At 40.1% G+C, this 13,392-nt stretch overlaps 1 protein-coding gene across 6 annotated transcripts in view; it reads right to left on the bottom strand.

The window, feature by feature from the left end:
* The window catches only part of snx9b (sorting nexin 9b), a 29,749-nt gene extending 16,585 nt beyond the window's left edge, over positions 1-13,164 (bottom strand). For 2 of the 6 annotated variants that reach the window (XM_055885172.1, XM_055885173.1), the window contains exons 1-4: positions 12,771-13,164; positions 6,023-6,109; positions 5,389-5,463; positions 4,053-4,169 (exon numbers count right to left, since the gene is read on the bottom strand). In XM_055885172.1, the coding sequence (XP_055741147.1) occupies positions 4,053-4,169; positions 5,389-5,463; positions 6,023-6,109; positions 12,771-12,782 (291 nt within the window). In that variant the 5' untranslated portion in view covers positions 12,783-13,164. The remainder of the gene's footprint in view (positions 1-4,052; positions 4,170-5,388; positions 5,464-6,022; positions 6,110-12,770) is intronic. The other 4 variants (XM_055885168.1, XM_055885169.1, XM_055885170.1 and 1 more) reach the window with 2 other exon arrangements.
* Positions 13,165-13,392: the final 228 nt, after the last annotated feature.

The raw sequence follows: 13,392 nt of genomic DNA, 5'->3' as shown, positions 1-13,392 counted from the left end.
ATGTGTGACATTTGTTTTGATATAGAATAGACGATTATCACGCACAGGGGCAGCGGGGAAAAAATACATGTCATCTATGCACTAAAAAAGCGAATGGAGGATGCTTTTCCCCCATGTTTTATTTGATTTTCTATTCCATTTGCATTGATGTCAGAGTGATTAGAGGGCCAATAGAGTGCTGAGTACCAGGCAGTTAGCAAGTTTGAAGGGCTACTAATGACCATCAGCAGAATCAGAGCTTGGAGAAGCCTAATTACCATGACTAAATGGTCATGTGGAATTTGACTGCCTTCATGACTTGTGACCGCCGGTGTGGCGGTAACAGTCACCACAACAGCCCTAAACACACCCTTTGTGTTGTAATAAAATCAACTATAAATTCACATTGAGCTTGTCTGACGCTTTAAGCCCACTGTTTGATGAACTAAGACACAAATGACTAAAGAGGGAGCCAGAGATTAAGATAACCAGAAGAAAAATCTTAGCCTGACCCGACCATCCTCTTCCCGCTCCTACTGGCTTTTGCAGATTCTGCCGTGACTGCAACCTTTCTCATGTGGAATGCCAATTTATCTTACCATTTAGTACCATGCCAACTACGTAAAAATAGCCTACAAAGCCAACAAATAAACCATTGCAGCCTGCAGGTAGAAAATATTTGGATAAAAATAAATATCCTAAGGGAGAGAGCTGGAAAGATTTTTTAAATACATTGAGGAACTATTGTCATTCTCAATGAATGTAAAAACAGACTTCGCTTGTTTGCTGTTTGAGGTGAGGAAAACCTTACTTTGAGAAGCTCCACAGCTCATTACTGGTGGTTCGTTAAGCCAATCAGAATTACTATCAGATCCACAAATTGGCACATTTATATGCCTACATTAGTGCGCAGGCCAGGTAGCCTATAGGCCTAGTTCTATAGGTAATCAACATTGACAGGAGCACTCCAAACAAAAGACAATGACTAAATTGACAACTTGTAAGTGGAATGAAATGAACCAAAAAGTGTTTCTCAAAAGTGTAGCATAGGTTGTGCACTCTGGAAACAACATGTCCACTCCGACAATGCGAACAGCAAAAGACTGGAATAGTATATTGAGTGCATAATTGGCGGGAGAGAGTGCATTCTGGACAGAGATGTGCATCTTAGCCACACTACCCTTCTTCTTGGACTGTACCATCCCCACGGCCTCTGCAATCGATTAGTTCACCTAGATGGGTGCGTGTCTAGTAAGACAAGTGTGTAGTATGCCATAAAAAATAAAAATAAAAATAATATACATTTGCTACTGCTCGACAAAAAAAGAAATCTTGGCTGACCAACAGCATATCAACCAAACAAATGGACCAGTCGACTTATTGGGGACAGCATGCATTCAGTTGTACAACTAACTAGGTATCCCCCTTTCTCTTAATAAATCAGACATTGAATATCTCTTTAAGCATGGTCTATTTAAGTGATAATGCCCTCGAATATGGTGTTTGGAGGATATATTGGCCTGGTGGTTGTTAAGCCCGAGACAAAGTCGAGGGCTGGCAAACCGTGCCAATATATCCTCTAAACACCATCTTCGAGGGCATTATCACTTAAATACAACAAATCTAGGGTTGCTACCCAAGCCGGCTGGTCGTTCGTTCTATTTGTTTGGTTGCCAGAGACAGGACCCAGTTGTTCAGTCTTTTTGTTCTGTATCTATGGACGCGACCCAGTCGTTCGTTCTAAATGTTCCATTGCCATACTGGCTGGCAACGTTCTTATCCCTTGCTTGCTAGCTAGCCAAATTACGGCTAATTTACAGTCACATCAAACAATGCAGACAGATTAACAACAGTAGCTGCATTTGTTTAAGCTGTTTTCAAGTGACATTTATTTGGATGCATCCATAAAAATGAGCTAATGAGGCACGACTTCGCTTGGCATAGAAAATATGCTCTCTCGTTATTCAGAGGAGCTAGCCAACAACACACCTAAACACAATAACTTCAAACTGAAGCTGGAAAGACCGCAAACTAGCTGACCTTCGTTTATGTTCTACCTTTTATCAACTGACATTTCTTTGTATATATATCCATAAATATGATGCCAGCTTATTCATGATTTCGACTGGCTGAGAAACGCTGCCTGCTTGTGTCTCGTTTCTTCTCCCGACACGTTTATTACTATGGAACAGCTGGAGATCGAATTGGAATATTGAAACAATGTTGCAAATGTCAGAGAGACAGACAGCAAGGTTATACAAATCTCTGCTGTTGAAAACTAAATGTTAGTCTAAAAGAAATGTGAGATAATGTCTAGATACTTTTTATAGTGGAAATCAAGTTTATAAATTGCCTGGCTGGGATGATGAGACACTGGATTGCGCAGTCAGATGGAAAAGTAAATAGGCATTTTAAAGTCATAGATTTAGGTGGTAACTTGTGGAATAGACACCGGCTGGAATGTGGTTTTAACCAATCAGCATTCAGTATTAGAACCACCCGTTGTATAATTAATAATTATGCTGTGCATTATGTATTAAACCACCCAGACACCTCAAAGATAGTCATCGTTCTGAACTGAGCTGCAGGACAGGAAGGAAACTGCTCAGGGAATGATACCATGAGGCCATTGGTGATTTTAAAACAGATACAACGTTCAATGACTGATGGGAGAAACCTGAGGATGGATCAACATTGTAATAACTCCACAATAAATTACCTAAATGACAGAGTGAAAAGAAGAACACAAACATACAAAATAAATATATTCCAAAACATGCATATTGTATGCAACAAGGCACTAAAGTAATACTGAAGAAAAACCATGGCAAAAGAATACACGTTTTGGCCTTTGGGCAAATCCAACACCACACATCACTGAGTAACTGCCTCCTTATTTTCAAGCATGGTGGTGGCTGCATCATGGTATGAGTATGCTTGACATCAGCAAATACTGGGGAGTTTTTCCAGGATTCAAATAAACGGGATGGTGCTAAGCACAGGCATAATCCTAAAGCAAAACCTACTTCAGTCTGCTTTCCACTAGACACTGGGAGAGGTCACCTTTCAGCAGGACAATAACCTACAACACAAGGCCAAATCTTCACTGACTTACCAAGAAGTCAGTGAATGTTCCTACTGTAAGTGGCCAAGTTTTTACTTAAATCTGCTAGAAATACTATGGCAAGACCTGAAAATTGCTGTCTGGCCATGATCCCCAACAGCATGACAGAGCTTGAAGAATTTTAAAAGAATAATAGGCAAATATTGCACAATCCAGGTGTGCAAAGCTCTTAGAGACTTACCAAAGGAGACTCAAAGCTGTAATTGCTGCCAAAGGTGATTCTAACATGTATGGGCTCAGGGAGCTGAATAGTTATGCAATGACTATATTTTAGTTATTTTATTAATTTACAAAAAATATATATAATTCTTCTTCCACTTTGACAGGAGTATTTTGTGTAGATTATTGACAGCAAAATGGAAATTAAATAAATGTTAATCCAACTTTGTAACAAAATTAAATCCAAGAGATGTGAATACTTTTGCAAGGCACTGTAGTTCCCATTCACTCATACTGACATTCTATTGTATTTTTCAATACATACACAATCACACAATTTAAAACCCACAACCATGCAGAAATAGTCACAGCAGCTGCTCTTGCTTCGTCATTTCAGAGGTTCGGATGGGTAGAATAATATTCATTAGATTAATAAAAGACTGAGGTCATCCCTCAATTCTGCATTCTGCTATCTTTTTCACTCAAAACATCACACCACCATGGGATCGTTGGGAGCAGTGCATTGTGGTCTAGCTGGCACAGAGGCCACTGTAGCAGGGAGGGACTAGTATAGAGTGATAAGAATTGTAAGGGCTGAGTCACATGTAAAAGCAGAGGAGAAGAGACAAGGGAAGTATGATATAAAGAAGTATTGTGACAAAAACCCAGAGGCAGACAGAGACATGAGGTTACACCATAATTATGATGATTTAAAAGACATTAGCTCCTATTTGAAATTAAATATTTTCTCACTGTGGATAAACATGTCATTACTTATTCTGTGTGCTACCTGGTTCTGAGTGGTGTTGTTGGCTGGTGCAGCAAAGGCGTCAAAGAACGATAGGTCTGGGGCGTGGACAGCTACTGGGGCAGCTACATGTCCTACATTTCCCCCTCCTCCTGGGAGCTGCAGACAGAAGAGAAGCGACAAAGGCAAACATATTTACAAGCAACCACATTTTACACCCTCAAGTTCTAAGCTCAAGTTATGGTTGATTTATAGAAGGTTGAGTGGCTAACCACCTGGGAGGCCACTGAAAGGGTATAGTGAAACTAATTGAGTAGCCATACACTGATAAACAAAAACAAATCCTAACTAACTCTTTAGACTCAGCAGAAGTAGCCCCGTTTTGTATACACCTCCCCCCAGATTGTAGCCTGGTGTACGGAGATAGATACCACTTGCTTTAGAGACACAGTGAACTTTAGTCCTGCTGTTTTCACTGAAGAGAACAATAACAGCATGTGGATATCAGTTGTCAATGGGAATATTATGATCCTGTGTGGAACCAAAACTGTCTAGGACAGCTGGGGAGGTAACTAAGGGTCAAATAGCTGGTGGGAGTCTGCCCAATAGTAACAAACACGCACTTCCATCTTGTGAATAAAGAAAGTAAGCACTGAGCAGTTAGGGTGATGTGTTTTTACTGGTCCTCCAAACACACACACACACACACACACACACACACACACACACACACACACACACACACACACACACACACACACACACACACACACACACACACACACACACACACACACACACACACACACACAGTGATCTGTTAATGCTGTGACTACTCGGTGCTGTTTGGAGTAAGACTAAACTGTTTATCAGACCTCTCCTCTCTGCCATCGACTGACTGGACAGAACTCACATCTCTGTCTTGGCTTTAAGAAGACCACAGAGTGACTCACCCCATAATGAGGTTGATTCTGGATCCCAGAAACACACCACTCAGAAGGGTCCCTACACCACTGCATTACATAAACATAGTGATACAACCCCCAGTCCTGAAGGAGGTATATCCTGTCCTGGTTTCCTAAAAACAGAGAAACTTGGCGAGTGCTGCCTTTTCCTTGACCCCCTTCCACAACCCTGAGCCCATTCCCATTGAAAGTCCCAGTAACACAAGCTGCTTATCTATGTGTAGTAACACTATAGTTAAACTACTAACAGGTTCAGGCTACAAGGTGATTGCAGCTGGTAAAAAAAAAAAAAAAGTAAATTATACATAGAATATTTTAAAAACGGTGAAACAATATATGAGAAGGAATAAGACATTGATATAAAGTGTAAATGAAGCCAGTTCCATCAACAACACTCCAAGCCACTCCCTAACCTCAATGTAGTCTTCTGGCACTAGTCCAACCTCTCCTTTGGAATTCTGTGCTTCTATCCAGCCTCCTCCAACACCCTGAAACAAAACACACCAATAAGAGAGACTGTGATTGGCTTTGTGAGAAGAAAGTGGGTTTCATGATATGACGTGATTGGCTGATGACAGATTTGATGATGATACAGTTACAGTCACTGCAGTGACCTTTGAACTGCCGTTCCCACATGATAACAGTGACATCACGTTGGCTCATACTACAGAGAGGAGCTTTTATTGTCTATGTGATCATGTGAGATTTTGATCATGTGACTTTACAGGGCTGATGTAATTCCAACAGGACACAGAATATAGGTGAGCCAGCAAAACATGATATTTTTATACTCACACAAATGCACACAGAACTGATGATGTGCGTAGTGTGGTGTCAGGGGGAAAGATGAGAGAAAGTTAGATGGGGGGTAAGAGCCCGCACGAGAGAAAGGGGGTTCGAGAGAAAAAGATACTGTATGAGGACAAAAATAGAGACAGATGGAGAGATATGTGGAAGAGAAAGAGAGCGATAGAAAAAGAGATGGGTAACGATAGGTATAGAAAGAGAGAAACGGGGTAATGAAGGGGGGGACAGTCACGTGCTCACCTGATTGGTGATAGTGACTGTCTCTCCCTCTCTCACGGTCAGCTCGTTGTTTCCAGGCTCAGCAGTGAAGTCATACAAAACCTGTACCTGAGAGAAACACAACAAGAGTCAACACAATCAGTGCCAGGGCAATCAGGCCAAACACAGACACACATCATCGTTTATCTGCTGAGGAGTGGAGTGAGGAAATCTCTACCTCAAACAAGCTGAACTAGTTCTGCTGCCAAGGACTTCTGCTGTGCTGACTCGACCTCAGCACCTGTATATACATCTCAAACACAGAGCTTGAACCCTGATAGGCCCATTCCGACGGCCTTAACTCACCCTAGTGACTCAGTCCACTCGACCAGTGGTTCTCAAACTGTGGGGGTGGGGGTTTATATAATTACTCTTGAAAGTTGTAATAGTAGAATGCACAAGGTGCAATTTCTAAATTGGGTAGTGCATAATCAGTTGCTCTTGTCATGTCAGTCATTGCATACTTATATATTTATAGATATTGATAACTTGTCAGAAATGTCCAGATCAACTAGCCCATGTTAATGTTATTTAGCTATGATTTTTTGCCCATAGATTGTTGTAATGTTTGAGTCACTCAAATGTCACACGAATACACATTAGACTTGGAAAAATGTGCAGAATTAAAGGAAATAAGCTTTAAACCTGCTAAATGTTCTCTCTGCCAACAAGAGGGGTGTGAACAGTTTGTGAGATAAACAGAGCTTGTGCCCATAGAAATAAGCACGTGTGCAGGGGGGATCTGACAGTGGGAACAGTGCTCTTGACAAGGGGCTCCTTCGAGAAACAGTAACCCCCCCCCCAATTCCCTCTACGCCTCTCTAAGAGGGAAGTGAGAAAGAAACAAGTGATCATATCACTCCAAGATTAACCTCTTTCACTTCTTCACTGACGCTGTTTTTAGACAGCTCAGCCTGACCTCTGCACAGATTGGTCTATTGGTAACCCCAAGGCTACAGCAGTAACTACAAAGAACATTGTAGCATTTCAGTATGAAAGGCCTCGAGGAGAGTTAGGAAGCCATAGCTAGGGCCAAGAGTTATTCTTGGTTAGGTCACATGGTCAGGGAAACCTCCTGGCCTATGCTATGTACAGAAGATAAAAGAGGGGATGAGAGTCTCGGACAGAAGAGGGAATGCTATTGTCATAATGGTGTAGAATTCACAGAGCTACGTCAGTGCTTGGGCAGCTAGCGTATCGCTTAGACAGACTAAGGAAATGTCTGTGGGCAATTCCACGGTAACGGAATTAGAATGACTCAGTTTTTTCACTTTAAAATGTACTAAACAACAACAAAAAACAAACAAACATTGATTCCAAAGTTCAACAACTTAATAACTTCCACAGAAAATGTTAGAAAAACTAATTTAGTGGAAGAACTGTGCCAACGCAAACTTTGGTAATGGAATTACGGTAAAATCTCCATCAGGTTTTAATGGGACCAGATTTTTGATGTACTCTAAATTAAGATTTAAAGATGTCTGCAGAACGAATGATGTGTCAGCAATGACATGGCACCTTGAGTAAAAAAAAATATATATTTTGGTTATTGAACTACAGTAAGTGAAGTGGATTTACACCCTGCAACAGAATTACGGTAACGGAATTACATCATGGGTCCCTGATCTGTAACTTTGGACATCACAGCCCAGTGCAGCGGAGCACAGTAGAGTGCAGTACAATACAGCACAGCAGAGTAGGGTAGAGTTCAGTACAGTAGAGCATAGTTCAATACAGTCCAATAGACTGTACTATACCACATTGGACTTTACTCTACTCACTATACTGTATTGCTGTGCCCTACTCAATATTGTACAGTACTGTCATGTACTCAGTACTGTATTTGACAGTGCTCTACTGACAGTATTGTACTCAATACTGTACTTTACTCACTGTACTGTCCAAACTTGTGAAACATATAGTACCAGTCAAAAGTTTGGACACACCTACTCATTCAAGGGTTTTTCTTTATTTTTACTATATTCTACATTGTAGAATAATAGTGAAGACATCAAAACTATGAAATGACACATATGGAATCATGCTATTTATTTAACCTTTATTTAAAAAGGCAAGTCAGTTAAGAACTAATTCTTGTTTACAATGACCCTAACAACCCTGGGCCAATTGTATGACACCCTATGGGACTCCCAATCGAACCAGAGTCTGTAGTGATGCCCACATGTAGTAAACAAAAAAAGTGTTACATAAAAATATATGTTAGATTCTTCAAAGTAACCACCCTTTGCCCTGATGACAGCTTTGCACACTCTTAACCAGCTTCACCTGGAATGCTTTTCCAACAGTCTTGAAGGAGTTCCCACATATGCTGAGCACTTGTTGGCTACTTTTCCTTTACTCTGCAGTCCAACTCATTCCAAAGTATCTCAATTGGGTTGAGGTCGGGTGATTGTGGAGGACAGGTGATCTGATGCAGCGCTCCATCACCCTCCATCTTGGTCAAATAGCCCTTAAACAGCCTGGAGGTGTGTTGGGTCATTGTCCTGTTGAAAAACAAATGATAGTCCCACTAAGTGCAAACCAGATGGGATGTCGTATTGCTGCAGAATGCTTTGGAGCCATGCTGGTTACGTGTGCCTTGAATTCTAAATAAATCACTGACAGTGTCACCAGCAAAGCACCCTCACACCTCCTCCACCTTGCTTCACGGTGGGAAGCACACATGCAGAGATCCTCCGTTCACCTACTCTGCGTCTCACAAAGACACAGTGGTTGGAACCCAAATTTGAGATTTTTTAGTCATCAGACCAAAGGACATATTTCTACCGGTCTAATGTCCATTGCTAATGTTTCTTGGCCCAAGCAAGTATCTTCTTATTGCTGTCCTTTAGCAGTGGTTTCTTCGCAGCAATTCGACCATGAAGGCCTGATTCACACAGGCTCCTCTGAACAGTTGATGTTGAGACGTGTCTGTTACTCTGTGAAGCATTTATTTGGGCTGCAATTTCTGAGGCTGGTAACTCTAAAACTTATCCTCTGCAGCAGAGGTAATTCTGGGTCTTCCTTCCTGTGGTGGTCCTCATGAGAGCCAGTTTTATCATTGCGCTTGAAAGCTTTTTGCGACTGCACTTGAAGAAACGTTCAAAGTTCTTGAAATGATCCGGATTGACTGACCTTCATGTCTTAAAGTAATGATGGACTGTCATTTCTGTTTGCTTATTTGAGCTGTTCTTTCCATAATATGGACTTGGTATTTTACCAAATAGGGCTATCTTCTGTATACCACCCCTAACTTGTCACAACACAACTGTTGGCTCAAACGCATTAAGGAAAGAAATTCCACAAATTAACAAGGCACACTTAATTGAAATGCATTCCAGGTGACTACCTCATGAAGCTGGTTGAGAGAATACCAAGAGTGTGCAAAGGGTGGCTACTTTGAAGAATCTCAAATATATAATATGTTTTGATTTGTTTAACAGTTTTTTTGGTTACTACATGATTCCAGGTGTTATTTCATAGTTGATGTCGTCACTATTATTCTACAATGTAGAAAATAGTAAAAATTAAATAAAAACCCTTGAATGAGTAGGTGTGTCCAGACTTTCAACTGGTGCTGTATTTGAGATTCTTCAAAGAAAACAATTATGAGCTGAACAGTATGCCAATGGAAGGGAGGACAGTACAGGTAACCCAACTGTGGTTTGTGACTATTATGATTTCCCATTGTAGCAAATTCAGTTGCAGTAATTCCGTTACTGATTTTTTGGTAATTCCGTTAACAATTTAGTAATGAATCAGTTAATAATTCAAACAAAGAGGAGTAAAATTATCAGTAAAATTTCTATAACTAATTGGTAGGTCTACTATTACAGTGCCTTCATTAAGTTTTCCTACCTCTTGACTTGATTCCACATTTTGTTGTGTTACAGCCTGAACTCAAAATTGATTACATTTGAGTTTTTCACCAATATACACACACACAATAGCCCATAATGACAAAGTGAAAACATGTTTTAAAAAAATGTTACCAAATGTATTGAAGATGAAATACAGAATATCTAATTCACATAAGCATGCACAGCCGAGGCAATACTTTGTAGAAGCACCTTTGGTAGCGATTACAGTTGTTAGTCTTTCTGGGTAAGTCTCTAATAGCTTTCAATACCTGGATTGTGCAACATTTCCCATGACTATTTTCAAAATTCTTCAAGCTCTTTAAAATTGGTTGCTGGTCATTGCTAGACAACCATTTGTGTCTTGCAATAGGTTTTCAAGTATATTTAAGGAAAATCTGTAACTCGGCCACTCAGGAACATTCACTCTATTCTTGGTAAGCAACTCCAGTGTAGATTTGGCGCACATCTCCCAGTGTCTGGTGGAAACCACCCTGAACCAGGCTTTCCTATAGGATTTTGCCTGTGCTGAGCTCCCTTCTGTTTCTTTTTTATCCTGAAATCCTCCCCAGTCCTAAACAATTACAAGCATACCCATAACATGATGCAGCCACCACTATGCTAGAAAATATGGAGAGTGGTACTTGGATTTGCCACAAAACATTACTTTGTATTCTGGACAAAAAGTGAATAGCTTTTTACACCTTTTTTACAATTTTACTTCAGTGCCCTGTTGCAAACAGGATGCATGTTTTGGAATATTTTTATTCTTTTCACACTGTGAATTAGGTTACTATTGTGGAATAACTACAATGTTGTTTATCCATCCTCAGTTTTCAGCTATCACAGTCATTAAACCCTGTAACTGTTTTAAAGTCACCATTGACCTCATAGTGACATCCCTGAGCGGTTTCCTTCCTCTCCAGCAACTGAATTAGGAATGATGCCTGCATCGTTGTAGTGACTGGGTGTATTGATACACCATCCAATGTGTAATTAATAACTTCACCACGCTCAAAGGGATATTCAATGTTAGATTTTTTATTTATCTATTAATAGTTGCCCTTCTTTGTGAGGCATTGGAAAACTTCCCTGGTTTTGTGTAGGCCGGTGACAAAAAAAAATCTAAATTTGATCAATTTTACATTCAGAATGTGTAACAACAAAATGTGAAAAAAGTCAAGGGGTGTGAATACTTTCTGAAGACACTGCATTTGTTACTTCTATGAACTTTCATTATTGTCCCTCTTCATAAGGGCATGAAATTAGAAAATATTTTAAAGATACAGTGTGTGGGGTTTTGGTAACGGAATTTAAAGGCACAAGGCAATAGGTCTTGAATTTACAGAAGGTAAGGAATTTCTCAAAAACAAAATATAAGTGTTGATATTAGTTGACAGCGGTCTTTATCTATTTCTGATACCTTTTAAGACTTTCTGGTAGATGTTTTCTAAGACCCATTTTCCATCTGTTTATCCAGAAATCAAAGCCTTTACTTATTCCTCATTTTTAGGATGGAAAATGGTTGAAAAACATATCTATGCCTTCATTTCCCAAAAATATATACTTTCAATTTGACACCCAATTTGATATGCTCCTATGAATTTCACATGTTGGTGCTCATGGGTCCTTTTCGATGGAAATGCCCCTGTCTGTCTCGGTCTGTCTGTCTGTTTAGCACCTTCAGCCTCTGAATAGAGGTCTATTTTAATGTTAGCCTCCCAGCCAACTTCCACGAGACCGGGAGAAGACGGGGGTTAGAGAGGGAGAGGAAGAAAGAATGATACCGTAGACAGAGTGAGTCAGTCAGTTTTGGCAGCAATGCAAGTTGTCAGAAGACTTTTGGCTGCTCTTTAGCTCAGTGTCTGGATCTACAGTTAGGCTACACACTGAAGCTGATGGAAGAGAATAGCGTTGGTTAATACAACATTCCTAATGATTCATAGAATGGATTACAATGAGACGAGAGGGTGGAAGCAAATAGCCAACATTCTTTGGAATGTCTGGACAGACCATAAAAAGGAATGCAGAACTTAGGCTATATAATATGATCTATTTGATGTGGCCTTCGTGTAGCCTACATCCTCTTGCTGATGATAAAAGTACAGGAATGGCTGACATGTTTCAGTTGAATACTCCATAGAAAGGCGGAACCAAATAGTCAAGATTCCTTAGAATGTGAAATCAATTTCAATTCTGTCCTTCAAACGCTACCCCAAAAGGAAGCACGCAGTCTCAAGAGAAATCACCAAAGATGAACTCAAAAGACAGCATGTTTTATACAACGTACACCTCCATAGAATTCTAGGATGCTCCATTATAGAATGTTAGAGGAGGAAGCCAGTCCACTTCATGCCTAGCCTCATCGTAGCATTTTGCACATAATAATAACAGCTATAGATTACCTAGTACCCTGCATAGTGCAATGTTAGTAACTTGGTACCTTAGTTATCTTTAGTGGGCTTTTATGTGTATCAATAAGCGTTTAACATTTTCACCCTCTGCCACAAAGTTCTGTGCTCAAAGCACTACACTTCCCAGAGTTCTTAGCGTAAAGAAATGACCCGCACTGGAAGGGTAATAAAATGTCACAAGACACTTTTTAATGATACATATTTTCCATGTTTATATAAAAGCGTTCATAAGCCATTTTGAAGTACGAACAACAGAGAAAATAAAATGTCTTCTCCCCTGTCTTAATACCGGGGAAATAGTTCACAAATGTAACATTTCGAGGTGAGCGCCAGACTGAAAATATAACTCTCCCAGCCCTGATATTCTCCTTCTCCGACTAACTCTGGTGCTAAAATAATTTCAAATGGATAGATCGCCAGCTTTCAGAAAAAAACACTTCTGTAAAGATGTCATCCTACCTTGTTTGCCATTGTCGGTGCATTAATCTATCATTACAAAACGGGCCAAGGTTTTCGTGGTTTACAAATCCTCAGCCAGACATTTCCTCGCAGCTCAACTGGGCGAAAACAAGGTACTTCTTGGGGCGAGTCGTCGCAGAACAAATTTTAATACATCACTAAATACAAGATGCCCTTTAACCTCAAACCTGAGAGAGACAGCTGAAATGGTTGAGTGCGAAAAAAATCCGCGACAGTCAATCCCAATTGAGTATATCCAGTCAACACAAATTTGACATTTCTTTATAGCGGGTAAATAGCTGAATTGACTCCAGAGCCCGGGGAGCAAGATTCCTGTAGCCTACCGGTAGTAAGAAACCGGAAAGATAGTGGGCTCTGTCCAATGGTTTTCTCAAGACAAGCAGGCCCATAGGCTATGTATATAACAAGTTAGTTGTGTGAGTTTGCAGATCCAGGTCAGGACTCTCCTATCACTAGTAGCCTTGGCCTAGCTAAAAAACAATAATAATAATCAAACGTATAATAATAATAATACTAACAACAACAATAATAGTAAGGCCTAATAATAACATAATACTAGCGCTACTACTACGTCTACTTCTAATAATAATAATTTATTTTA

This window comes from Salvelinus fontinalis, chromosome 27 (genome assembly GCF_029448725.1).
Source record: "Salvelinus fontinalis isolate EN_2023a chromosome 27, ASM2944872v1, whole genome shotgun sequence".
In the NCBI taxonomy this organism is placed as follows: domain Eukaryota; kingdom Metazoa; phylum Chordata; class Actinopteri; order Salmoniformes; family Salmonidae; genus Salvelinus; species Salvelinus fontinalis.
This window is presented reverse-complemented; position numbering and strand designations above follow the sequence as displayed.